The sequence below is a fragment of the Mesitornis unicolor genome, unplaced genomic scaffold (assembly GCF_000695765.1).
Source record: "Mesitornis unicolor isolate BGI_N332 unplaced genomic scaffold, ASM69576v1 scaffold40452, whole genome shotgun sequence".
In the NCBI taxonomy this organism is placed as follows: domain Eukaryota; kingdom Metazoa; phylum Chordata; class Aves; order Mesitornithiformes; family Mesitornithidae; genus Mesitornis; species Mesitornis unicolor.
Window position 1 is genome coordinate 77,136 of NW_010170651.1, and position 27,235 is coordinate 104,370.

The 27,235-nt window shown below is 37.4% G+C and overlaps 1 protein-coding gene across 1 annotated transcript in view; it reads right to left on the reverse strand.

Annotated features, from left to right (window-relative positions):
- Positions 1-5,481: 5,481 nt before the first annotated feature.
- The window catches only part of LOC104536993 (A disintegrin and metalloproteinase with thrombospondin motifs 20-like), a gene marked incomplete at both ends in the record, with an annotated part of 27,745 nt that continues 5,991 nt past the window's right edge, over positions 5,482-27,235 (reverse strand). Inside the window, 11 exons of the mRNA XM_010179751.1 lie at positions 5,482-5,567; positions 5,935-6,039; positions 8,911-9,002; positions 9,703-9,836; positions 10,245-10,339; positions 10,436-10,530; positions 10,676-10,805; positions 10,942-11,142; positions 11,737-11,910; positions 14,623-14,796; positions 15,356-15,523. Coding sequence (XP_010178053.1) covers positions 5,482-5,567; positions 5,935-6,039; positions 8,911-9,002; positions 9,703-9,836; positions 10,245-10,339; positions 10,436-10,530; positions 10,676-10,805; positions 10,942-11,142; positions 11,737-11,910; positions 14,623-14,796; positions 15,356-15,523 — 1,454 coding nt within the window. The remainder of the gene's footprint in view (positions 5,568-5,934; positions 6,040-8,910; positions 9,003-9,702; positions 9,837-10,244; positions 10,340-10,435; positions 10,531-10,675; positions 10,806-10,941; positions 11,143-11,736; positions 11,911-14,622; positions 14,797-15,355; positions 15,524-27,235) is intronic.

A 27,235-nucleotide genomic window follows, 5' to 3' on the forward strand; every position in this document is an offset into this window, starting at 1 on the left:
ACAATGGTAGGGGTTTTGTTTGTTTAAGGGCTAGGTAAGCCTTTCAGGTAGTCAGAAGCTTGTTTCCATTTTAGAGATAAAGCCCTTCCTTTCCCCCTGCTTAAGCAGGGGTATAAATTACTGCTGGAAACAGTGCTCCAGAGTCTACTTCCTTCACTGCTTCGAAAATATTCTGAATGTTGAATTTCCTATGAGGCAATACTGTCGACAGCTGGCCAGGCAAACGCATTGCAGGAGGGTGCACTTCCAATCCATAGAAAATCTCCTTCTTTTATGCCTACCTATCTGCATTCTACATAGATCCGTCTCAAAATAATCCAAGTAAAGGTTTGGCAGCATAATACTGAAAATATCCACAGCCATGTAAGAAAGGGCAGCAATGAATCTCTAACCCTGGCATGGAAAAGAGGACTCCAGAAGTAAAATAATCTCTTTTTCACTGTGCACTTTCTAGTGCTGCTTTTATGTCAGCACAAAGGTTGTGTTTTCCCTTTGAGGTAACAACTATGAATTTACTCTGCTCTTTACCTTTTCAGAAGTTACAAGTGGGAATTTAGCTGAGGAACTGGGGAATGTTACTCTTCTGGCAAGAGTAGTCATAAACCTGAGACAGAAAACAATAATTGAAGGGCAAAAGAATTCTCAGCTAAATACTCTGTAACCCTGATGAAAGGGGCTACTAGTGGCAGCTTTCTCAGCCCCATCTGAGTTGCAGACCTTGAAGGAACACAAATACCAGCAAAGCTGCTGTTTTCTTTACTGAGGTGTTAAGGAAATGTTTTTACAGCAAGCCTTTTCTGCAAGACATTTTAAATACAAAGTACTAAAAAGAAACTTTCTGCCCCCTGATTTTACAAGCACAAATTTCAATTTGTTTTCTGTGCAACCACATATTTAATTACTCCAGCTTCCAGAGGAACATCAAAAAACCCACAGAGAATGATGAACTGCCCATGAATGTCATTACCACCATCAATGAACAACCGCCAGAGACAACTGAAGTGCAAAAATGGATTTCATCCCACCAGGCATAAATATATGCTGCTGCTGCTATGAATCACTTCAGCCTTTTGCATAGAGAAAATTCATAAGCTCTCCTTGAATGTTCCTTGCTTCTGTAAATCAGACTGTAAAACAAGACCATACAGTGATTTCAAAAAGACTCTTTCAGTATTCATAAATGCGGGGTTTTGCTTTCCAAGACAAAATAGTAATGGTGTGCAAGACAGAAATAGCTTGTTTGATTTCAGCTACTCAGAGAGAAATTCTCTGCCATTTACAGTGTGGGTTCTCCCTGTTGCATGCTTTGTTTAATTACACAAATAAGATTTGATAAACATGTGGACAAGAGAATTTTGTTGCAGGACCAGAGATAAAACACACACACAGATTAAAGGAGGAAACGTTTGTTAAAAAGGAAAAGGTTCTGGATGGCAGCACAGAGTCAGACATGAGACAGATGAATGTATGCACAGCTGTTCATGTTTAAAGGCAGAATATAGACATAAATACAGTTAGATCTTTGCTCTGCTCTGGTGCTACAGTATTTTTATACCGTCGATTCAAAGGAATATCTGTCATAACTGAACACAAGGAGAAATTTATCAGAAACAGGGCACAGATTGCTTCTCTAAAGCCAGGATAAACAAAGCCCAGAAAAGCCTCTCAAGCTATGGTATTGCAAAATAAACTTAATTGTGCAAAAGCAAGCCACTTTCTGTGGATGAGAAGATTAAATGTCAGATTCAGCCCCAAGTCAGATGGCTTGTTCTTCTGTTTTAAAAAAATACAGGTAATTTTCCCCTGCTATCATCACAGCTCCTGCTCTGTCTGAAGGAAAGCCAGTATTACAAAGCAGGAAAAAAAAATACCTGACTTTTTCTATGATCTATTCAGCCTATTTCCAAACCACACCAGAGAGAGAGAGAGAGAGAGAGAGGCTGATGAGGCACCTCTCAGAGTTTTTTTAATGCATAGGTATAATGGGACCATCTTAAAAGATCGTTGTTTCAATTTATGAATAAAGCCAACGTGGATTAACTGCAACCATGGATTACTATGAAACTTCAACTCCAATGTTTATATATGATGCTTATTTCATTACCTATTTAAATATTCAGTTATCTTCCTTCAAAGCAATTTTTGTACATAGTTTTCCTGTTCCCTATTTTCTAAGTTAAGGTTAAAATATTACAACGTATTTCTGTTAAACCTCTAATTCAAGTTCAGTTTTGATATTCACAGAACATCAATTTTCAGAAATCTATTTGTTTCTTTATGGATACAATAAAAACAACCTCTCACACTCTTCACTAATCTTATCTAAAGCCCTGCAAGATAGAGAAAGCACTTGCAAGATAGCAACATTTTATTCAGGTTCTGAATCTCTCAGGTTTATCATGTGTTATTGTAATTGTAATGTGCAAATTTTATTTCAAATAGTCAACACAACAGAGAAGTTTTATGCTAAACATATTACATGTTACAGGAGTGGAAGAAAAACACCGAGCCTTACCCTTATCTTTTTGAGTATGTCTTGGGCATTTTAGCCTTTCAGTGAGATAAGGAAAAACACATGGCCATCCATCAGAAACCTGCATAGACACATGCACATGCTGAAATCACAGTCGCAACTCTTCCCATGACCGTGCAGTTGGCACATGTACGTGTGTCCTGGATCAAACACCTGAACGTGTTCTGCTCCTCCCTACAGGCAGAGTGGCACAACAGACCATGCCAGGATGAATCCAGCTGGAATGGGGACCTGTCAGTGGACTCAGAGCCAGGGCTTCCAGCCCCTCTGCTACCTCCCCAGTATCACCTTTGGGGAAATACAGATAGAAGACGTCTAGATGTTGGAGATGGAAACATCATACTGCAAGTACAACCCATGATTCTTATTGTATTGCATGGACCTTCTAACATCTCAGCATCATCAAGTCTCCAAATTCTTCAGAGGTGATCATCAGGCTCATGCTTATGTTAAATTGCCCTCAGGATAAAAAATTAGTAAGTTGAAATGAGGTGATTGATTAAGCCCTGTTGCTCAACAAAATCAAAATCCTAACACAAAGAATTCACAGAATGCCAAAACACACAAGTACTTTCTCCCCACATGAGAGCTGAACCTCCAAAGCAAGGATAAAAGAAAGAAAAGATGCAAAAAACTATAATACAATACAGTGCTGTTTCATGCAGAAGTTGATGTCAGGCCACAGGGTTTGCTCTAACCATAGAAAATATATTTTTACTAAAAAATCACTACAATTACCCAGTAAAACATGCTGTGTTGAATATTGGGTTTAAATTCACTTTGTTTGGTAGTAGATTTTCAGAGTGATTCACTGGCAGCAGAAATAAGCAATTCCTAGCTCTTAACTGGATTTTCAAGGCTGAAAAGAAAATGGTCCTCCTGGGGACATAGGTGGACTGAAGTTCCCCTTCTGCCAAAGCAGTTGTCAAGGCACCATGATAGAAAGGAACTGATCTGAGTTTAGCAGAAGGAGGAGGATCTTTATATCAGATTTCTACATAACTTCAGTGGATGATTTACAGGGCAAACCCCCAAGAAAGGCATAGGTGAAGGAGGGGACAACTGGAAAAAGCATGCAGATACGGAGTTTGTACCTCTAAAGAAGGACTTGCTTCCATGGGAAATAGTCCTATGACTACAACCTGCTTGTGTGGCAGTTATTCCAGTATAAGGCTATGTATATTACTGTGAATTGCTACTAAGAATGTAGTTATTCAGCACATAAACAAGTTAAAATATTTTTGCAACATTTCGTACTGAGCATTTGATAAGAAAAAAAAAGTACTCTGGTACCATTCACACAAGCATATTTATTATATAAATATTTTATAAATTACAAGATTTTAATTATAAATGTAAACATTTCTAGGAAAATAATGTTTTATATTCTTATTAATGTTTACAACTAATATAAGGCACATAGTGCAAAAATACATTTCTGATGCAGAGATCACAAAATAATTACCTACATGTGTTATCTAAAAAGTAGCTGCTTACACTTCTGTGGTACAGTATTGTTTTTAATTAATACATATTGCTAATTCATGGCTAACTCTTTGTGGGTGAAAACATGATATAGCTGCCATTTGAGCGATCAATTTTACTGGCATGCAAAATGGATATTTGGTTTACAGAATGCATATTGTCAGAAAAAGTATGTATAGTTATCTGGTATATAATCTATGCTATTATGCATGTACAAAATTGTGTTCTGAATACCTGAGAGTTGGCCCTGAAACATATTATCTTTATATGCATATATTTGTGCAGTTCTGGACTCTAATGTAATACAAAACAACAAATCAAAGAGCTAGGTCAATTTTAAACCTTGAAACTCTTTCACACACTTGCTTTTCTGGACGAAATAATTTTAAGTAGCAGATGTTAGAACTTGTATTTACAACCATTGAAAAATTAAACTGAGTCAAAACACTGTGGGGCTTGATGCTGCCTCTGCCCAAGGTTTTCACTAAGGTTACTGGAAATTATCTTGTATAGAAGGGACACACAATGCGGCTTTTACTAATGCCAATGGCCACTATAAAGGAGTAAGGTGTATATGGAAAGTGTTTAAGTAAATACATATTCATACAATCATACACAAGATGCTATGGTAAACAAAATACACTGCTTTTACAGTATACTTGGAGGAGAGGCAGGGATTTAAAATCAGATTTCCAAGCAATTTGTTTCCTTATTTTCTTTTCCTGTAACCACAACAAAACTAAGCCGAGATGTTTAACATGTGCTATAGAGACTGCAGAGGTTAAACCACACTTCTCAGGATTCCTGCTAGTATTTGAGCACCACAAAGAATATAATGAAAGGGATGGGGGAAAATGCTTTTACTGACAGAGAAACACACAGATCTATAGAAACTATCTCACATATGTTGGTTATATACCAACTATAACTAAATTTTTCCACTGTAAATTATTGTCAGATAATTCCTAAAAGGTTTCACAAAATTGGAAGTATTTTAAAATATTACCTGTCTTCTCTACATAGCAATAACTCCTTCCTTTCTATATGTTAGTACAGTTGATCAAGAAAATCAGTAGTGTATATACTTCACTGAATACTATATGAAGAATTGCACTGATTAGTTGCAGATGAAGAATTACAATTATGGTATAATTTAGGGTGTTACCCATAGTAGTAACCTCAGTGCAATTTAGTTGCTAATATATACTGTATACTGAATGAATGCCTCTCCATTAGAACCTGAAGGTTTATGATTGTGATGTATGCACTTGCTAGTCCACAAATAGATAATGCATCCCTGAATAAACACTGAAGAAAATAGGAATTCTTAGCAGTGAGCATTACAGTAATAAACATTACAGAGATTGAAGAATTAAAATATATATTTATACACAGCACCTACAATTTGCACCTAAATGGCAGATGTCCCGGCTTTTATGTTCTTACTACATCAGAGTTCTCACTGTATTTGAAGTTGGAGACCAATAATTGTATTAGGAATACATTTTCCACAAAATCCTCCACATCTTCCATATATTTTAGTACCATCCTGGGAATTAGACAAAGAGAACCATCAGTCAAGAAAATCTCATGATTTTTGGGGACATTGTGCTTATTTCTTTTAAGTATTGTTAGTTATCTTAAAAATTTTTAATAAACTTGAGTAATATAACAATAGGTTCTTAAAATCAGTAAGAGCAGGTTAGGCAGGCAGTGTTGATCTGGATTAGATTCTGGGCGGTGTGATTAAACACTATTTTGACATTACATCTCGAAGATTACTTAGATGGATCAGAGACCTTGAGCACCATTTTTGATTCACAGCTAGTTTTCACTAGATTGTCATCGCGTGCACCTCTTGCTTGGCATAATATTCCAAGCTGTAAGAGCAGTAAAGGAAAACAACATTGACTTACGTGGGATTTGTGTATGTCTGCAGTTGCATAGTTGCCCTGAGCAATCCACCTGACTGTACTGGATAATCTCAGACCTGTACCAGCCAAATTAATGCTGAACTGTCCCTAAAAAAAAGAGGAAAAGGTAAAATACAGAGCTGATGAACAGAGTTCAAAACACTAAAACACTTTACAATGGCGTGTCTGCACGTCACTTAGGGTTTATCTAGACATTAAGTACTCAAAGGTGTGTACTTAACCTGTGTTAGTTTTTTTGAATGCTCAGGACAGAGACACACATTAACAAGTTATTCTGCAGTAAAGTAGCACCTGTGAATCAGCTGATGGGCAGCATCTCTCTGCAGCATCTGAATACAGAACTAACATCAGACAATTCATATTATTTTAGCCTCCTTGCTATATATTAGATTTTAATTTACAAAAAAGTACAGACTTGCAACATGCAAGAATGTGGCTGGCTTTCTTGAAAAGAAAAAGCATCTGACAAAGCATCTGACATTTTTGGAAATAACATGGTCAGGACCTACTGCTATTTGTAAATTACAGAAAAATCCCTTCTTAGCCATCTAAGCCTCAAGGTTTTGGAAGTGCACTGTTCAAGCATCATTATCTTATAGTCTTCCATTTCTTTTTCAGTATACTGAATAATATAATTGAATATGAACATAAATGGAGGTTAAAAGAAAGAAATTTATTGCCAAATAGAATGTTCTGCAGCACAAACCATTCAGAACAGTTGATGGATTCTAAAGTATTTGCCTACACAAATACGTACTCTGAAAACTAGCTATAAAACAGAGTCAGTACATGTGAGAATAAGAAATCTATTGAAAACAACAAATTGCACTGCCTTGGTAAACAAACATAAAATGATTAAATTGCATTCACACAAAAGTGCAATATGTTGGAAAGAAACACTGCCTCCACAAAGAGCCTAAGGGTGAGTTTAGGCAGCAGCACAGTCAGAAAACTCTTGCACACCTCCATGCAATTCACTGAGGGCCTGAATTTCTGAATTCAGACCTAGTTAAAATTGGCTAAATCCTGAGATCAAAGCTTTAGCAAAGATAACATTTCCACTACCTATGGTAGCTTCTGTATTTTATTGCTTAATATTGTCAGATATTTATAGATATAGATATATATAAATAAATATTGGTGTGGGTATACGTATGTGTGCATGTGTAAAGATGCAGCATTCAGCCTTTATTCTTATGATTCACTGAAATTCCCTCATAGAAATTCAGTCTTAAATTGTTTGGTATAGCAGATTTGTTCTCAGAGCACTTCTGTGTAAAGTTGCTGTGTTTATAGCACTCAGGGTGAGCTACCATATGCTCATATGGATAAGGTATGTTGTTCTTCAAGGGCCCAAAAGGTGGAAGAGTTCCATTTAATGAATAAAGCATCTGGAGGAAATTAATGCAAACGGTGCAGAATGGTTTCCAAAATTAACAGGCCCAAAGTAACTTCATTCACAGTGATAAACTTTTGCAAAAAGTAAATGAGAAGTGCTATGTAGGATACAGTGCTATGTACAATAACAGCTTAACAGCTGTCTGTCACGTCACGCCGCACACTTAAGACCAGGAACAGATTTCAAGGACTGAGAGTGTAGACACTGAGGCCTTTTTACTGCATTAAAAGTGTGAGTTTCAGTGCAGTTTTTATAGAATTAAGTGCATCAGTGTAAAACCACATAAGCAGAATGACTTCCCACAGAAGTTATAGAAGGCCAATAGATATGTACTGTACTAAGTTATAGAAGGGCAATAGATATGTACTGTACTAAGCCAAAAGAACTTGCAGGTTGAAGGTATCCAAACCTGTAATGAACTCCAAATGTTTTTTTGTCAGGGGTTGAGTCTGCCTAACTCAGGTACTTAATTTGTGCCTAAACTGTAGCTAGGTTTCTAGCTACCCTTGAGTGAGTCCATGCACATCGTCTGTCTTGAGTTTAAGGACCTAGGATAGATGGATGTGGGTAATTCACCTCCATGCAAGCCTGAGCTAGTCAACCTTAACTCCCTTTATGATCAGTGAAAAGAAATAAGCATTTCCAGAGGACAGTTGACCTCATCCTAAAACTCTTTTCTAGGGATTTTCATTTCTGTCAGCAGACTCCAAAGGCAGCCTCGGTTGTGTAGTTCAAACTAGAGGCTCTGTCTGTATTGGCAAGAAGGACGCTGTATTATGAGGAGATCTGTAGAGTTGGACCAGAGAACCCAAAGTCTATGTACAGGACACAGAGCGGCGTTTTACTTTGGACTAACTCTCATCTAGTCCCATAGACTGAATCCTCATTAGCAGTTGGAGTGCATTAAGGCCCTTCTGGAGCTCGTTATTTGATTTAGTTTTATCCAGAAGGCATCCTGTTCATGATTTCCAAGACTGCTCTGTGATGTGAACCAAACAACAGTAAACTGGGACAACACAGAGATTCACTTAAAAAGCACCATCCAATCCAAGCTAAAACACTAATATAGACACACCAATGGACACATAAATTTTAAATTTTACTGCTAAGGAGGAATGATTTCCTCTGGTAGTCTTCGAAGATATGAAGAGTCAGGAGAGAAACAGAGAAAAGATGAGAAAAATTCTGCAGGATTATAGTAAAGGAAAGTGACTGGAGAAGGACAAAGACTGAGAAGGGATTAGGGGAAACAAAGGATACATCTCACATACACAGGGAGGGAGAGTAATACATGAAATATGTAGAAAGCCAGATATGCATACATGGACCCTAAAGGGAAAGTGTGGAGATAAAAATTTAAGGGAAAAACAGGAAAATAAATAATGGTGGAACAGAAGGGAAAGGAGTAAGAATAAAACTACTTATGAATTTAATAGACTAGAAACAACAGGAGATTGTTTTAGAACCTTACATCTATAAACAAGTCACATGGTTTGTTTTGGTTTTTATTTTTTCCCCTCTTACATGCGGATTGCAAGGGGATAAGAAATCACAAATACCTGTGGACATCTGGCAGCACTGTAGCAGTCTCCAGCTGTAGCAAATGGAACTGCTCTCCCAAGTACAGTCTGAGCAAAAAGAAAATCTGTGGCTAGAAAACAGAAAATTACTCAGCACTGAAACTGCTGCACTAGGAGTTCAGGTGAAAACAGTGTGAAAAGGCATTAACGTAGGTGGGTTTTGGTTTGTTGTTTGGGTATTTTTGTGTGTTTTGGGTTTTGTTTTGTTTTGGTTTTGTTTTACAAACTATGTGTTAAATAGCCCATCAATCCAAGCTGTAGGCCCAGTTCCCTTTCTGAGACAGGAAGGGGTTGTGAGAAGAATGGATGTGGGCTTGGACACAGCTGCAAGCAAGCTGGTTGTGAGCCACCTTGCCACCTTCAGGCGGGCTTGAAAATGCTGCAAGATTCCTTGTCCATTTGGGGTATCTGTCAAGGTCTGAGAAGGGACTAATTACAGCATAGGAGGACTTTCCTAAGAAAAACCTACCGGGGACTAAATGGAAATGGAATAACAGGAACAAAACCTTAGAAACTGAAGCTAGTTTGCATACAAAATACAAATCTGTAATATTCATGCCACTTGACCACTTCGGACAAATTAATAATGGAAGTAATGGTGGCTTTGCCAATTTCTTATTCCCATTCAGTTCCTAAAGGAAATAGGAATTTTGTTTTCCCCAAAATGGCATAACTGGATCCGTAAGTACATCGAAATGATAACTTGGTAATCACGATCACACGCAGTTTCAATAGAATGCTCACATTTGCTAAAACTGCCAAAATGCTTACTTTTAATTTGCATGGAGGCTACATCAAATCTTATTTTGCTAAAAACAGTGAAGCCAGCTGCAAGGTAATCATTTCGACAGGCACAGTCTTGTCTTCTGCTTCCGTTGAAAGGACATTCATATGGATTCTGCAGCCTAGAGAACAGCAAAGATTTAGTTTAGCTTCTGACATTTTTTGATAACATAATATAGTAGTGAAAACTAATTGCATTGCACTATGCAACATCAAAAAATATTAAACAACAGTTACTGAACAAGAAGTTTAGCTATTAATCTTGGCTCAGCTGAAACACTAATGTGGATTGAAGCCATTTCTACTATGGTCAAGACAGAAAATATTTATAATTATTTAGTGTAATTAATATGAGTTCATGCTTGGAAGTACCCACATTTCTGCACGTGTTCATATGCCTGGATTTTCATAGCAGAAAATAAAGGAAAAAAAATCTAATCATCTGTTCTCACAAAAGCTAAGTATTATTTTATTCTTTTATTTTGAAAGAAATAAATGCCCTTCATAAAGTTACAAAACTACTTTTGTACCTGAGTCCATATACTTCAGAAAAGTTGTCTGCTTCACCTTTTACCAATGTCAGATATTCTCTGGGATTCTCCAAGTGCATGCCTGAACAATAAATCTGCAAGAGAAAATACAACCCTTTAGCAAAATCTTTATTAGAAAAGTATTATTACATAAAAATATGTGCTCATAAAACCTCAAATATTAAAAGTACCTTTATCATTCTTCCCTTAATGTTTAGTAGGTATTCATCATCCTTTCTAATCCCTTTTTTAATCTGGATATCTTTGCAGGTGGTAAGAATTTCACCTTCAAAATGAATTATTAAATCATATTAATATTTTATGATTAGAACTTAGGTTTAGGACTTGCTTTTGCATAATTGTGCTCCAAATATATTTGGAGCTTTTATATAAGTAACTTGGGAAAACATTAACTTATCGCTGTCACTTACATTCTTCCCCATGGCAGATCTTTCTGGCATCTGGCTTTAAATGTGGCATGCACAAGTCACTGGATAAGCCATCTTCAGTTATACATGCTACAGTTCTCTCCTTTACCCCCACTCCACAAGACACTGAGCACTAAGCATGGAGAGTCATCAAGAGTTAGTTTAGAAGGTAACAAATAATTAACATAATTATGTCAGCAAATTAATCTTGGTGTTCAATTGTTTTTAAGACAGCTATCAAAAAAATCAGCTTGCACATCTGTACCCACCTTGGTCCACTTCCCAACTCTCCAGGTGGCTGCTTGAGAACATCCTTTGATATTACACTTATAAATGTATGGGGATGGCTCTACAGGGCATTCTTGGTATGCTACAGCTTGAAGGCCATGGGCATGCTGTTTTTGAACAGAACGGATTCCAACACAAAACGTGATCCTCTGCTGGTGACCAAACCCACAGCTGGCTGAGCACTGAAAGAAAATCCCCAAGCACAGGCATTATTTCTGTGAAACCGAAGCTTGGGAAGTGGAATCCCACATGTGCCACCTCAGGGCTGGTACACCCATGTGCAGAAGTAAAGGTCTATGATAGTTATGTGTGCAAGGAGATGGGAAGTCCCCTGCTGCCCATTTCTCAGAGCTCACAGAGTTTCCCAAGCAGCTCCCTCTCAGCTGCAGTTCACACAAAGACAGGCACACATAGGTGATACAGGTGTGCATGGGAAACCAGGCACTGATCCATCACTTCACTGAAATCAAGGAAAAAATTTTTGCTTATTTCAGTGAGATCAATTTGCAAGTGTTTTCTAGAAACCAGCAAAGGAACCCTGTGGCAGGGGGCAGCTGGTGTTTATAGGCCCCAGCGGGCTACCAGAACACTGATAACACCATCAGTACAATAAATCGTGGCTGATTGGAAGGTTCAATGTGCAAAAAGTTTAGGCACCCATGTTCAGATGAAAATATGCTTCTTTTGCTCTGCAGGCATATTACACATATTACAGCAATATAACACTCTTTAATGTAAAGTTATATTAAAATGTGCAAGCAGTGTAATTAGTTTACCTGTGACAGTTCTCCTGTAAGCACAACATATTTAGAGGGAGCTGTCCTGCAGTTCTTGTTTGATGCAGGCTTTGTGGTAGGATCACAGAAACTTTCATTCACTTGAAGCTTGTTTTCATCCACACACTTAACCTTCCGGAATATTTCCTTTCTTCTTCTGTGTGATGCTGAGCACTGAGAGTGAGAAAAAAAATCACAGGTTTGTACTTAAACTAGACATTTACAGATCAGAGTTATTTGCCAATTGCCATGCAGACCAGTAAAGCCCAGACAGCAGCAACTTTTATCATGTCTGTTACCAGTGTTGGACTGAATTACTCACTGGACCAAAATTCTTTACTTTCTTTTCAAAGTCCAGGTACCTCTAATCAGCTGAAAAAACAGTAATTACACTAACTGTGGGGTGAGATGGAGGAGAAAATTAAAGTGTCAGGTCAAGATGACAGGTCGAGTGAAAAAGTTCCTCTGTATGAAAAGGGTTCCAGTGAAATATGAAAGGAATAAGCTGGTCTTGAATACAAAACAGAAAAAATCCCTGGAAATGTGTACATGAAATTACACTGATAAAAGAAAAGAAAACAAACCTGCCTGTTAATGAAGTCAGAGGCAGCTTTGGGCAGCAGTATCTGTTGAGCCTGTGCCTTTGCCCTCAGCATCCCCAGACCTCTCCCTGTAGTAAGTTGATGGGATGGAGAGCTGTCACGGCTCTGCCAGGACAGGATGAGAGCCTTGCTGTCTCCAGAATCCAGAAAAGTGGAGGCACAGGCTAAATAATACATGTCAACAGCATGTCCCCAGCTACAGGTGCCTCAACTGACCTGTTTGAACTTGCTGTGTTAAAGAAGGAAGGCTCAAATACTCCAGTCTCAGCAGAAGCAATAATCAATAACACCACCTACTACAGTCAGACCTGAACCTACCTTAATACTTCTTTGGATTCAACAAGAGTCAATTTGAAGACTCATTAAGGCCTAATACATGTATCAAACCTATGGTTCAAATTTTATTATTATTGTCTCAAAGAGGCAATATGAAGTACAAAAACTGGACTCTGTACAGTAAAACAGCTCTGCCAGAGGAAACCTATAGCTTTATCAAGTCAAGTCTTGAAAATCTCAAAAAATGGAGACTGCATAAATTCCCTGTATGGTCTATTCAACTACTTGAATTGTACTCATGGGGAAAAAAGCTTTTTCATAACATCCAGTTTGAACCTCTCTGGCTTCAGCTTACTCCTGTTGTCTCCTGCCTTCCCACCACGCAACAGCGTACAGAGCCTGGATCCATCCTCTTGGTAAGTCCATTGCTGTATCAGGGGACTAAGGTGGATACAGCTGACTAGTGTAACTAACACTGTTCTTTAAATGGCACAGAGCAGCTCAGAATATTAGGCACATAAGAAATAACCCAGACATGGGTTAATGGGGACAGGCAGAAGCATCCTTTTCATTATGTTTTATACATTAGTCTTGTAGAAATTCTTCTCTTTAGTACTAAAATGTATATTTGGTAGGAGAATGCTGGCTGCTGCTATCAGCCAGCCTCCCAGCTGCGAGCTGGAGAAATGCTCGATCTGGAAATCTTCCTGCTATGGTGCGACTGGTGAGGTGAGGAAACGACACATGAGCACTCGGAGCTGAGACAGCTGGGCAAAATATTGCCAGTTCAGAGGAGGACGTACTGCACTGGGAGCGGAACACAGATGGATAAACACTTGAACCTGTATACCAATACGAAATGTACAGGGCTACACCCAAATCGGGTGAGAGAAGGGAACTGAACACAGGAATACAAAGCAAACAGCAACATCCATGTGGAAGAAGTTCTGAACTTCAGAAGATGTAGTGAAACACAATGCATTTGTAGAGGAGAGCTCCAAATATCCAGCTGGAATACACAGACGTTTGAGGGGAAAGGAAAATTCACCCCCATTCTCTGAAAGTGTGTATTTATGCTTAAAGGACATTCTGAGCCACTTCCACTAATTCCTGATTTTAACAGCTTCATATGAGAACACTTGGAAGAAACAGACAGTCAGCTTTCCCTCAATATAGCTTAACAGAGGAATAAGTGTGTCAAAATTGCACGGATATGATCCATGTTTTGGAGAGCACCAACAAATGATTTATATATTGACAGCAGTCACTCCCACAGCATTGTGTTCCTGAGAGTTCTGAGTCTTCATAATTCAAAGCTTCAGGGGGTTTGCCCTAGGAAATTTAACAGTGCAGATTATTAAGATGCCACAAGGGCACAAACTGGGTTTTTGTTTAATGTTACAGTGAGAGACAGACTCTTCTGTACATAATTTCAGGTATTATACATAAATAATATTTTTGTTTTCTCTCTCTCTTTATATATGTTCGCATACATGGATACAGGAGTTAAATTTTAAGCATCTAGAAAATAGTCATTGTTTCTTTAAAAATTATAGTTCTCTTCTGAAGGTACCTTTAGATTTTCTTAAATGTGAAAATGCATATTTGGTAGGATAATACTGAGTTTTATTTCATTTCTTATCTTTCCTTGTAAGTCTTCCATACAAATCTTCTTGAAAAAATTGTTTTCAGAAGGTTTTACCTCTGAGGTTTTTACTTCCAGCTGACCTTTCATCTGTATTTTTATACTTAAAAAGTTTTTTTTAATTATTCACAATGAAGTTTTGTTTAACATTTTATGCAATATATGAAGAACTTTACTCAAATTATACAGTTCTATCAACAAGGACCTTCTCACAGCTCCACCAGAGCTTTTGCATACAGCAGTAGACAAGCAAGTCCTGTATAAGAGAGCAAATGAAGACTTTGACTTTTTTTCATTACAAAAAATGAAGGAAATCTGGTGACATCACTCAGTTACATCATACAAGTTGAAGGCTTTACTTACATCTTGCCATTCCTCTGCCTCCCACTGGTACCGCAGGCAGGCGGGCAGCCAGCAGTACCTCTTGCTCATGGGCTGGGTACCACCGTTACACAGCACTGCATTCACTTCACCCAGGCCCTTCAGCTGGCAGGAGACGTCCCTTTGCTGAACCCCCTCTCCACAGGACACAGAACACTAAAATTGATCAAAATTAGTCATGTCAGTGTGAAATGTGACAGGTGGTACAGGTGCCATTATTACATGTTCTTAGGATATTATTTAAAATATACTTCACAGCCCCTACCATACTAGTGTTTCATTGCATCTGAAGAAATGTATGATGAAAATGTAAAACTACAATTATAATAAAATATTGTAAGAAATACAAAAAATAAATGCATCTGAGTTATCTAGACTGATCTTACTGCCTATCTTAATTCACAGTAGGAACAATCACTATAGGGATACGCAAAGCAAAAGTTTACTTTTTTGCAAAATTAACAGTTTAAATTCTGAGTTTACATCACCCTTTTATTAGAGACTGACAGCCTCCTCTGTTGTTTTAAAATGCAAATATTAAAATGAAAGAAAAAAATCTCAGTATTTCATCTTAGAACAATTTTGCAAATGGTGTGTAGTATTTTGAGGATACTTCTCTTTCTTTTGCAGGTAGTACTAAGGATTTTGAATCCTGAGCGGCTTAATATGATCTTGTACTCTCATAGGGAACATAATTACAGCAGATTTTATGTACCTCTTTCCATCTGCCAGCTTTCCAAGCAGGACATCTTCCAGCTCTACATATTTTGTATGTCCGTGGTTTTTTCAAATGTCTGCAGTTTCCTTCCTCTATTTTAGCTTGGAAGCTATTAAAACAGTACACATCACGAAACTTCAAACCTTTGCCACAGGAAACAGAACACTGAAAAGAGATGTGCATTTCATTACTTTACTGAAAATCTCAAAGTAATGAGAAAATCAAGAGAATCTGTGGCCTTGCCCCAGATGGACTCCATGATTATAGGAATGAGTCTCTGTATTATTACATAAGGTCTACTATACGTATCTGCAATGTCTGTGTAAGCTATCTCATACCGAGCATTTCTGATCGAACGTCAAACACCTCATGTCTTGTTCATTCATTCATGTGGTCATCAACAAATACCTGAGCTCAGTCATCCATATCCACACAGGAGACAGCTTGATATGGTCGCACAGGAACATGCTCTAGCAGCCTTCTGTTTGCAAACACATAGTGCTATTTTCATGTAAGCATTATGCTTATCGTAAGTATTAAAGAAAGAAAAATGCAAAAATCATGGCTATTCACATTTCCAGCTATTAGGGTAGGAAGTCTTGTTTGCCCTGACATCTCCTTTCCATGAGCTTTTGATATCTTGCTGTATGTGACACAGAGGTGAGAGAAGAGGTATGAAGTATAGGTTATGGTGTGGTCCCTGGAGGCATAGCCTGGCCCTACCACTCCAGTATTCTGTTTGCTACAGAAAGTTGCTATGATTTACACAACTGGTTCCAGGACCTCCCTCCCTCCAGTGTAAGACCAATGGGGCTGCAGATACATTTTGTGACACCCACCCTGGCATAGGCACTCGCCAGGATTGCAGCGTGCCTGACAGATTGGTCTCTTCTGGAGAAAGGGCCATTCCTCTGCTCTGTTCTGGACTGCCAGGAGACTTTAGTGAGGTTTGAATTTAAGTCTTCAAACCAGGCTAGGGAACTTTCAGTCAACCAAGAAGCATCTGAAGCATGGTCACTCAGTTGACTTATTTTGGATCAGAAGCACTTAAATATCATTATTATTTTAGTCCTGTCATTAATCTTCCTATTATATGTCATCTTATCATAAAGTTTTGATAGTGTTAATTCCTTTTCTGCCTGCAATAAAGAACATGCTTAATTTGTTCTAGGATTTCCTCTGTACTTTATTTTACACATTTTGCTTTAATTTACAAGCATTTCCTACACAATCAGGTAGGGAATTAACACTCAAATAAAAATTTAATTTTTAAGTGGATGTGAAAATAAGGATTTAAATATAAATTTCTTCCAAAGCACTTAAGATATTTATCTTATCTTTTTTTGTCACCTATGTCACTAGCATTCCACATTAACTTAACCAAGTACTTTTAAAACCAGGTATTTTCTATTTTCAGGAAATAAAGCCCAGATCATATAGCTTTTAGTACAAAACATGGCAAATATTTGCCTGAGAACAACAGCTGGATGAAAGTTTTTAAAATATAGAAGAAGAAACGACAATAAATTAACCTGCTAGGAAAGAAACATTTTTCACAACAATAATTATACTTGGTTAAGCAGAATCTTGGCTCACTCACTTGGCCTCAAATACTTCAGGGATTCCTCTGTGTCCTTAAACATTTGTATGTGTATTCTAAAAGGTTTAAATGAAACTGCCAATGTGATTAAAATTAAATCTTTGCAGAATGAACCAATAAATTTAATTTATCTCAGAATACAATGAATAGCATGTTTCTCTTAAGCAGCTATAATTATATTTGCAAAAAGATAGGAGTGCTCTTTTGGCCGCAACTTGCCTTTTATATGTCTGCTATACAATTTCAGGAAATAAGAATGTTTGTTTCTAAATTAAATAATTTTGCTCTCAGCAAAATGTTTCAATTTATCCTTTTAAAAGACCATTCATGTAGTTTTACAATTTATGTTTAATTAATTTAGAAATAACTTTAAGATAGGGAAATATTTCCTAGAATAGAAATTACCTGAAACTAAATTCTTTCTTTCCTTTTATCTATGAATAATGTAGGTCAAAAAACTTAAAACTCTGCAAACCATATAATTATAAAGGGCTTTCAGAAAACTCAGCTCTGAATTCAGAGAATTTAATTATCAAAGCAGGCAAAATAACATATAGGCATGAAAACGAAAATAATGATCTAATCTTGATAACTGATTTTACCCTTCCTTAAAGCTTCTCTTTTGTTTTTTATGAATTTTCAATCATAAAAGGTAGACATAAAGAATCCCTAAACTCTGATCAGAGTCCTTCTTTTTATTCTTCAGACGAATGTAGCAGCTACTTAACCTCCTCCTACAATGTGTTAGGAAAAGACCACATGCCTTTCCTTCCTCAATGGCTTTCACCTGTGAAGCAGAAATTAGGCTCCAGCCTTCAACATTAGGTATTAAGACAACACTTTTCAGTATATATACATAGTTGTCTGTACAGCCTGTGCAGATATCTTTTATTTTTCAAAAAATTAGATTTATTGTACAGGGCTCATGGCTGCTAGTAGCAATAGAATATGCAAAGAAATCTTTTACCCTGCATCTCAGTCTTCTAAATATCTTCTGATAATATCTCTACCCCCTAGATATAACATTACATCTTAACTTCTACACAAGTTAGAATTGGGTCTGGGTTTTTTGGGAGTGCTGAGCTTTTTTTGTTATTTCTTTGTTTGTTTTTCCCCTTTTCTTCATTGGTCCAAACTCAACTGAGTTACATCTCTTCTATATTTAAATGGACTAATTTAATCTTCATAATTTGTGCTATTTTTTCTTCTAAATAAAGAAATCAAAGATTTGTGTATTAAGTTAGCCTGTTATATTTTCAGTAGTTACAGAGCAATGCCAGATTACTTGCAGCTGTCTTTCATAAAGATGTTCTACTGAATTTTGTAATTAGAGTACAAATAAACTGGAATTAAGATAATCCACATTTGTTTTCAATCACATTAGATGGGAAACTTAGTTCAGAAAGGAAAATACCAGTTTGGATGTTAAGGATAGCAAAGGCTTTAGGAACAGTTATCTAAAATACTACTTAAACTTTCCTTCACTCAAATACTGTTTAGCTTTGATGACTCAAGCTAGCTGAAACCTATTATTATCTTAATGTTAAATGCAGAAACACAAATGAAAGATACTTAAAATCAGTAGACAGATATTATTTTCAATTATTTGTAATATATTTTTTATTTAAAAAAATAATTTTAAGAAATTGAATTTAAATTTGCAGTAATCTAACTTTGGACAAGTAATTTTATTTTTTTTTTCCTTGCTGTAAGAGACAGTAAGTTACAGAATGTAACTTATGCCAAGAAAATATCCACATTTAAATAACTTTTCCCATGGAGTTTTTTCACTTCGTGTCAATTTAATATTATCTGCAACAACTTAAAAAAACCTCTGTAAACCTCTGTTTAAATACAATTGCCCAAATTTAAAAACAAGTAAATTGCCAGACTATGGAGTGGCTCCAAGCAGCTTTGCTTGAATCAGGTGCTTGGGGTACTGCATCTCCCAGAATTTTGTGGAGCAGCTCCTGTCCACTTCAGTGTGGTTCCACAAATTCTTACATCAGCTGCAGTGACCATCTCCCACCGACATCAACGTGAGGACGAGAAACTGAAATATCTCTAAGGATCAGACCCTTTACAATTTCACTGGGATCTTGATAACTTTTAGGCAGCCAATTCCAGGATTGTTAAATTTCTTACAAAGCTGAATTTTGCCCCTCATAAGCCTGTGTTCCTCCTGGGAGCTCCTAGCACATTACTACATGCTGTCTGCCGAATATAGTCCTCTCCCTGCTTGGTGCCCACTCTGTCCTGTGAGGTCCTCTGGCCGTGATCTTCCCAAGGCTCAGCTCTCCTGACCACCAAAAGTACAACCGCACTTAACTCTCCTCCTGCTTGACCTCCTTTGACTCTAACTTGGACACGGTAAATAACAACATAGTCCTTGCGACTCAACATATCTACAAGCTGGCTTTACTTGTATAACATTCCACACAACTGGAGGCTTAGAGAGAGTACATTTTCCATATATTTTCTGCAGATTGCATGTGTAGGAGAAAAAATCTGTAAGAACTTTAAATCACAAAAGAAATATGAACATTTCTTTAAAAAAATGCAAGTCGAAAAAACCATCCTGTAACCATTTTACACAGAAATTCTAGCACTTGTCTCAACATTGGCTGAAGTAATGTTTCCCACATGTCAGGTTCTTCTAAAAACATAAAACTACAGTAAAAAGCTGGACTCGATTACTATTGTTCAAAGTCATTCCACAGCGGTGGTAAGTAGGATTCATCTGTTTGGGGTTTTTTCGTAGTAATAAAATTCTGTGAGGATCAGCCTGACAGAACTCCTGGTGCTTTCCATGGCACAGATGGACTTTCAGACAGGCCATCCTCAGTTCCAACCAAATCAAGGCTCTTCCTGCAGCTGACATGCAAAGTTTCACTAAAAGCTTTTCAATTCTTTTGCTGCTGTTATTATTTCATTGAAAAGCTGCAGACCTTGGATTATTTGGTGGACTTGTCCTAAATTTTCTTAACCTTTTCTTTCAAGGGAGTATTTTGTGTAGATTAGCCTGTAGCTCAGTGGGCTTCTGGATACTGAAAACCAGACATGTAAATGGAAAGTATATAATGGTTTATCTTTGTATTCATATTAGATATATAGGGAATTAAAATATAAATTACCGTGACTAAAAACAGTACTGTAACTGTACTGCTTTTGGTCAGGGTAGAGTAATTTTCTTCACAGTGGCTAGCATAGTGCAAGGTTTTGGATTTGTGACTAAAACAGTGTTGGTAGCATGTGGATATTTTAGTTATTTTTGAACAGAGCTTATACAGCATCAAGGCCATTTCTGCTTCTCATGACATCCCACCAGCAAGCAGGCTAGGGGTGCACAAGAGGTTTGGAGGCGACACAGCTGACCACAACTGACCAAAGGGATATCTCAGACCATATGACATCGTGTTCAGCAATAAAAGCTGGGGAAAGAAGGAGGAATAGAGATGTCTGGAGTAATGGCGCTTGTCTTTCCAAGTAACCGTCATGTGTGATGGAGCCCTGCTGTCTTGGAAATGGATAAACACCTGACTGCCGATGGGAGGTAATGAATGAATCACATATTTTGCTTTCCTTATTGATGCAGCTTGTGCTTTACCTATTAAAATGACTTTATCTTAACCCATGAATTTTCTCAATTTTCTCCTTCCGATTCGCTCCCACATCCCACACTGGAGGCTGGGGGGAGCAGTGAGTGAGTGGCTGTCTGAAGTCTATCAGGGTTAAGCCACAACAGGAGCACTGAATAATGAGAAAACATATTACAAATGTTAAAAGGTATTTTCTTCCTCTCTCTTTTTTTGTCAGGCACTTCTGTGACTGGTCAGGAAGATCAGTTTAAAAAAATGACAAATTTATATAATGGATCAGCCTTATAATTTACATAATGGATACAAACCTACAGGGTTAAACACAGTAGTCGAGTTGTCTGACAAACTGTACTTTGATGATCTCTGGTTGGCCCAAAAGACTCTTTTAAAACTATGCTAGAAGTACACCAGGACCACTACTGCACAAGATGCTAGTAAAACATTACTTTGAGCTTTACTTAGTTCAGAGTTAATTCAAATTTTCATTTGCCATATTAGAACAAGCTCATCTTGTGCCTGCCTCCTCCCTGTTAGCTGCATGTCCCCAGGAGTCCTTGAGATGCTTGAGCACGAAATAGGCATTTTTCAGCTAAAAATATTCCAAAAGTTGTTCTTTCCTTGAAGTATGCAGACTACTGTCAAGAAGCAACACAGGCTCTGTCCTATTCTGTTCTTTGATTCTGAGTCAGTAGTTCTTCACTAAAACAAGTAGTAACACTTGAGCCATAGCTCAAGCTCTCAGAAAGGACCATGGTTACTAAAGGCCAAACATTGCATCACTCCTGAGAAAGAAGAGATTGAACTCCAAGGGGTATGTGTATGATTTACTCTCACATCTAAATTACACCTGTGTTAACTACAGAAGTTACTCTGAAGATATTTTAAAGTAACTTCATTGAGTATAGCTTCATTTCAAAAGTTCAGTGTTACATCACATTCCTCTGGTGTTCAGAAAATGTCATGAATTGATTAAGTCCTCCTTGCAGCTGCAGTCTGTAAGTCTGCTTTGCCACATTTCTAAGTGCACTTTTGCAGCCATAGCAATGGATGGGAGGAAGTCTAGGCTAGGGAGGACTCATCCAATCCACCATGCTGCTGTTTGGATCACCCATACCTGGACCACTCCTAACAGCAGTTAGTCTTGTCTTCAGTGACAGAGATGCTACAGCCTCCATTTTTCCACTGTATAACCATACTTGTAGTTTAAAAAAGTATCTCAGGGTTTAATGACCATCTCTCTTGCTGTTAAATAAGATGGTTACTTCTCATTCTACCCTTAGCAGACTTGAAACACTCACCTCTTTATAACCACTGATTACGTGTTGGGCAAATACCTCATTCAATTCATTCTTCCACAGACTTGGTCTTGAAAAACACAGCTACCCCAGCCTTTCCTCATTTGTCACTTTGTCCAAGTTTCTTACCATTCATGTTGCTGTCCTCTGAACACTCCAACTGTCTGCATGTGTTTTATGAGGAGGTATCCAGGACTGTGTACTGTGTATTCTGAAGCACTAGGGTTAAAATATGCCATGACAATAAGCATATACCCAGTATTATTCTTCTTTATTCAAGTTTTGTGGCCTTCCCACTTTGCAGAGTTCAAGATGACATTTGGATGATAAGATCTAGAGTGAAAACTATGAAAACTAATGTTTGCAATCATACTGCAAACGTCACAGGATCTCTGATGTTAATTAATAATAAACACACTTCCCTCCTGTAAATGTGAACTATATTCCCACTAGAGCTGCAATACTGCCCTCTGATCCAAACACTACCAAGATTACACTCCTACCACATAATTTGAGTGGATATCTACCTTAGTAACATTGCCTTTTTTTTTCATCAAGCAAGTCTGTATTTCTAGTGACCACAGCCAGCTGAGCCCAGTAAGATCCAACAGGTCCTTTTCTCTCAAGCTGATGAATTACTGCTGAATGATGTCTACTTGTAGAACATTCCAAATAGCCTCCACAGTTACTGCAAATTCCTCCGTCTGTTACCTATGCATGAGGAAATAGAGCACTCCTTGAATCTATTTGACTTCTGTCAAAACATGGAAGATGAGAAACTAGCATTCCCTATATTTCTGTAAGATGCATCCTGAAAACACTTTGCAAAGTTCAGTCCACAGCAGTTAGACATTCTAGTTAGACTTGTGAGTAAGTCTTTTAATTTGGCCTATCACTGTGGCACCTCAAAGCACTATCCATTACCCCAAGCTTAGCACACCTAAAACAGATGACCAAGTCCTCCTTCGAAAGTCCTGTCATGTCTTTCCCTCTCACAATGAGCACCACCATTCTGTCCATCACTGCCTAAAGCCTGACATCCTTTCTGATGCCAGCTATAGAGCACTTAAAACACCAGCTTTTACCATGCTTAACTCCCCACCTACTGTGGTACTCAGCCAGGCTTCACTGTGCCATGCATTCCCAACTTGTCTACATATTTCTCATAAGGAAATTGTAAGCCTTCCCTGCCAGCACCCTTCTCTTTACTTTACCTACATAGCACACAGCACAATTAAATCTTCACAGAAGCTTTTAGCTACTACAGTACCACAAGAATGCCAGAACTGCCAAAACAGCTGCAACATTATTTTAGCGATTACAGGCTTTGACTTTTACGCTACCTATATCTTTAGATCCTGGTGGATATTCAGTTATATCCATGTTCTTTTCAAGCACATGCTTAAATAATAATTTTATTATTTAAGAGCCGTATTTCACAGGTGCTGCTTTAGATGTCCTCACTAAAGAAAAAGTAACTTTTTTCTGTAAATGACTGATCATACTTTACACATTACATAACTACTCTACCTGCATTTTCTATTTTTTCATAAAAATGTAAATTAATTCACAACTTACAAGAGACAATATTGCTTTTCTAGACAAAGTTCTATCCTTTTCCTTTCAAAACAGAAGTGTTGTCTGACTTGTTTATAGGTGACTCCAGTACTCTGCTGCTATAAAGAGTGAAAATTCCTGATGCCAGGTAAAAATTTCAAGCCTTAGAGGGACTGAGAACTGATAAATAAAATCTTCTCATAAAAGTTCACTTTAAAGCCTAAAAAAATACTAATCACATAATTTAGAAAGGAAAATCTGGGCTCTAGCTATATTCAAGTCTAAGTTTCATAACAAGGAACAAAATCTGACTCAAATTTTGGACAAGAAAAAGTCAACATGTCATACAAGGAGGAGACTACTCTCATCTCATTTTCCTTAAAAGTATAATCCAAGGCATCAGAAAACAATTATGTTGTATTTCATGTTGTGGCAAGGCCATTTCACATGGATTATGGAGATATTAGTGCAGCTGTCGATGGAAGGTTGTGTGGCACAGTGGAAGAGGAGGAAAATAAACCAAGGTGAACAGAACAGTGGCAAAAAATGTAAGAAAGGCTAGAAAAAGTGGGAAAATCTTCATAGAAAATGAATATAATACTTAATTGGACTCGAACATGAGCAGTTGAGTCAAAGTCCAAAATCAGACTCAGTTGTCATGACCTGTCCCCCAGATACTACTTCCTTTCAGGTTTCAGCTTCCCTGGAAGAAGAGCTCACTATTAGACACAACAGTCACCTAACAGAGAACCATCTACCAGTGGCTGGCATGCTAATACTGCTACCTGACAGCACCACTGAGATGCAAAATCAAGCTTTGTGCTAATTGAAGATATATTTCTGTTAATGTCCACTTGATATTTTTGAAAATTTAAAAATAATAATCACAATTTCATGAGCTGATGATCAACATATTCTCCTTCAGCTCTAATGATGTATCACATTGGGTATCTCATTTAACACTTCCTTTAGAGGTTCCATTTAATTTCCCAACTACAGTAAAAATTGAATTGTATAGTTACTCTTCCTGCCTTACTTAATCTTGATTTGAATCTTTTGCATCTGGCTACCCCCTGAGAATCAGAAAAACAATAGGTATTTCTGTCTCCTTTCAGCAACCATTTGATAGGCTCTGTTACCTCGTGCAGGTTTTAAGTGTTATGGAAGGGTCTGCATGTACCTCTACTAAGAACTTCACCATCAGCCCTCACTCAAGCAACGTTATCACTGTAATTAATGGCAGTACATATTAAAACAATGAGAATTATGATCAGCTTATTAATTGCTGGGAGGGAGGGAACAGATAAACTACATTGCTCTTGCTCAGCCAGTATTCCTGCAATATCATATCTGGCTTATGTACCTAACTTCTATCACCTTTCAGTTGAATGATACATACAGACAGATGGCTGAGGCAAATCACAATTAAAAATACAGCAAAAGTGGCAAATCAATTAAAAAAAAAAATCAAACAAAAAAAAACCCCAACAGATAATTCTGCCTTACCTCTCCTTCTGAAATCAGTAGCAAACAGGAACAGACCCTTACTAAGTCATTCTGAAAATCTTAATCTATAAGTATAAATTTGTGTCAGATTTACAGGACTGAACAGCCATCCTGTTCTTTGCCTTTGATACCGCCTAGAAAGTATTTGGTACCGGCACTTTTACCATTACTCCATTGCAGACGTCAAATTGCTGACTTGGCCAGACTTCAGCAAGTTTCATCTTTCTTTATTCCAGTCAGGTAACACCAGTAACACCTTTAAGCAATTACATGAAGGAAGCAGCACTGGAGGCAAACAGTGAGTAAAGCGTAAGCATGAAGAAAGCAAGCCAGCAGAAATGGAGGCAGGAGACCTCAGGAAAATCCAGTGTGAACAAAAGGAATGGAGGTTTTTTTACTGTTTCCAATAAATGGACAAATTTCCAGACACATTTTCCAAAGGAAGAACAACAGTCATACCCAGCAGCTGCATTCGGAAACCTCCATGGAAAAACAAGCAGCAACCCAAAGAGAATCCGTTGTTTCTTCCATCAACCAGAGACAATGTCACAGACTGCGTCACAGGGAGGATAAGCTCCAGTCTCCTGTGAGGCTTGGGAAAACTGAACAAATGCATGGGAATGACATAATCTGCATCCGCACCAAAAAATAATGTTCAGCCCTTGAGAGTGACATTTTATTCATAGGTCTTCGCAACAAACATTGGGCCATAATTATAATGTGATGGAGGATCTCTGGTGTGGAAGCTACATTGCTGCACAGAAAAAAGCATTTCTTTATATACTTTTCACAATTTAAAACTTCATTTTATGGATTCTTCTTTTTTTTATCTTCAGAGATAGGGTCCTTTCAATTAACCAGTTACAAAAGTAACTAGAGGTAATACAGTCTTACAACAGTAGACCAATTAGTTTTAGCCGAGTTTGCACGAGCAGAAGAAACACTGGGTCTCAGCAACTCCAATCTCTGATTTATCAATTTTAATCATGTTAGCAGCAGCAAAAGAGTAGCTCAGAAGTTAAAGAAATAACAAAACCAAAGCTTTGTGTGTCTGTCTGCTCTATGAAAAGTATAACTTCACTTTTTTCATTAGATTAAAAACTAAGGTTTTATATTTGAATTTTAAAGAAAACTAGAAATACAAAGGAATATATACTGCAACGATACAGTATTGTCAGAAAATTTTCAACCTTTTTAGAAGCATACAAAAATACAACTTTCTATGGCACTTAACTAAATATCAGCTAAAGAATTAAGAAAAATAACACAATTTATTTTAAATATTAATTGGGCATGAAAATATGGTTTTGAGTGCATTTTAGATAATAAGAAACACAACATTTTACCTACCTTCACATGTTGAATTCCAGTTTCTTTTCAAACTAAGCCACCCTTCCGTATATTTTCAATTTACTTCAAGATCTATCTTTCCAACATTACAGTCATGTGCATAAACTTGAGCATGTATGCAAGCTGCTGAAGGACTGATTCAGCAGGAAATCTAAGTGCCTGATCCCGCTCTCACTGAAGTGAAAGGGCCCTACTTAGATGCAAGCTAGGAGATACTCTGATCAATATAGCAGTTTATTTTAGTGTCTCCCACAATCACCAGTTTTCACAGAAACGATTAGAAACTCACAGAATAGAGAACTATGGAACATTTTGTTCATTTCCTAATCCATGCTATGTAACCAAAACATTTGTGTATTAACCTTCATAAATGACAGGAAATTCTAATACTTTAGTATCTATTAATAGCTTTTAAATTTGGACCTCGAAAACACTTTAAACCAATATGTATAAGTTGTGACTGGGGTTTTCAAAACTACCACATTTATACAGGAAGCTCAGAATGATTTTCACATGGATCTGACCACCCAGAATGCTTCACTTTTTCTGAAAGTTCTAACTCTGTGAGAAAGAAAGACATTCATCAGTAGTTTCACATTTCTTTCATTTTCATTAAATGGCTATATAAGTTTAGGAATGGTGTTAAGGACCATCTGCTTTTTTTTCCCCTTCTATGATATTCTGGGTTTTGTTTTGCTGGGTTTTGTTTGTTTGTTTGTTTGTTAGTTTTTTACTTTTACTATGTTCCCTTCTTACTTGTCCTCTTTTTAAATGCAGGGTCTGAAAGTTCTACAAACCTCCTGCAAAAGCATTTTAGGAATGTAAAAAATTATGTTATGTTTTTGAGATTAAGAGCTGAGCACTATGTTGTGATCCTCAGTTTTCTATGTCTTATCATTGACTAAGTGGGAGCAGGACTGGGCCATAAAATTACAGCTCCAGCAAAAGGTTCAGAAGCCAATACCTATAA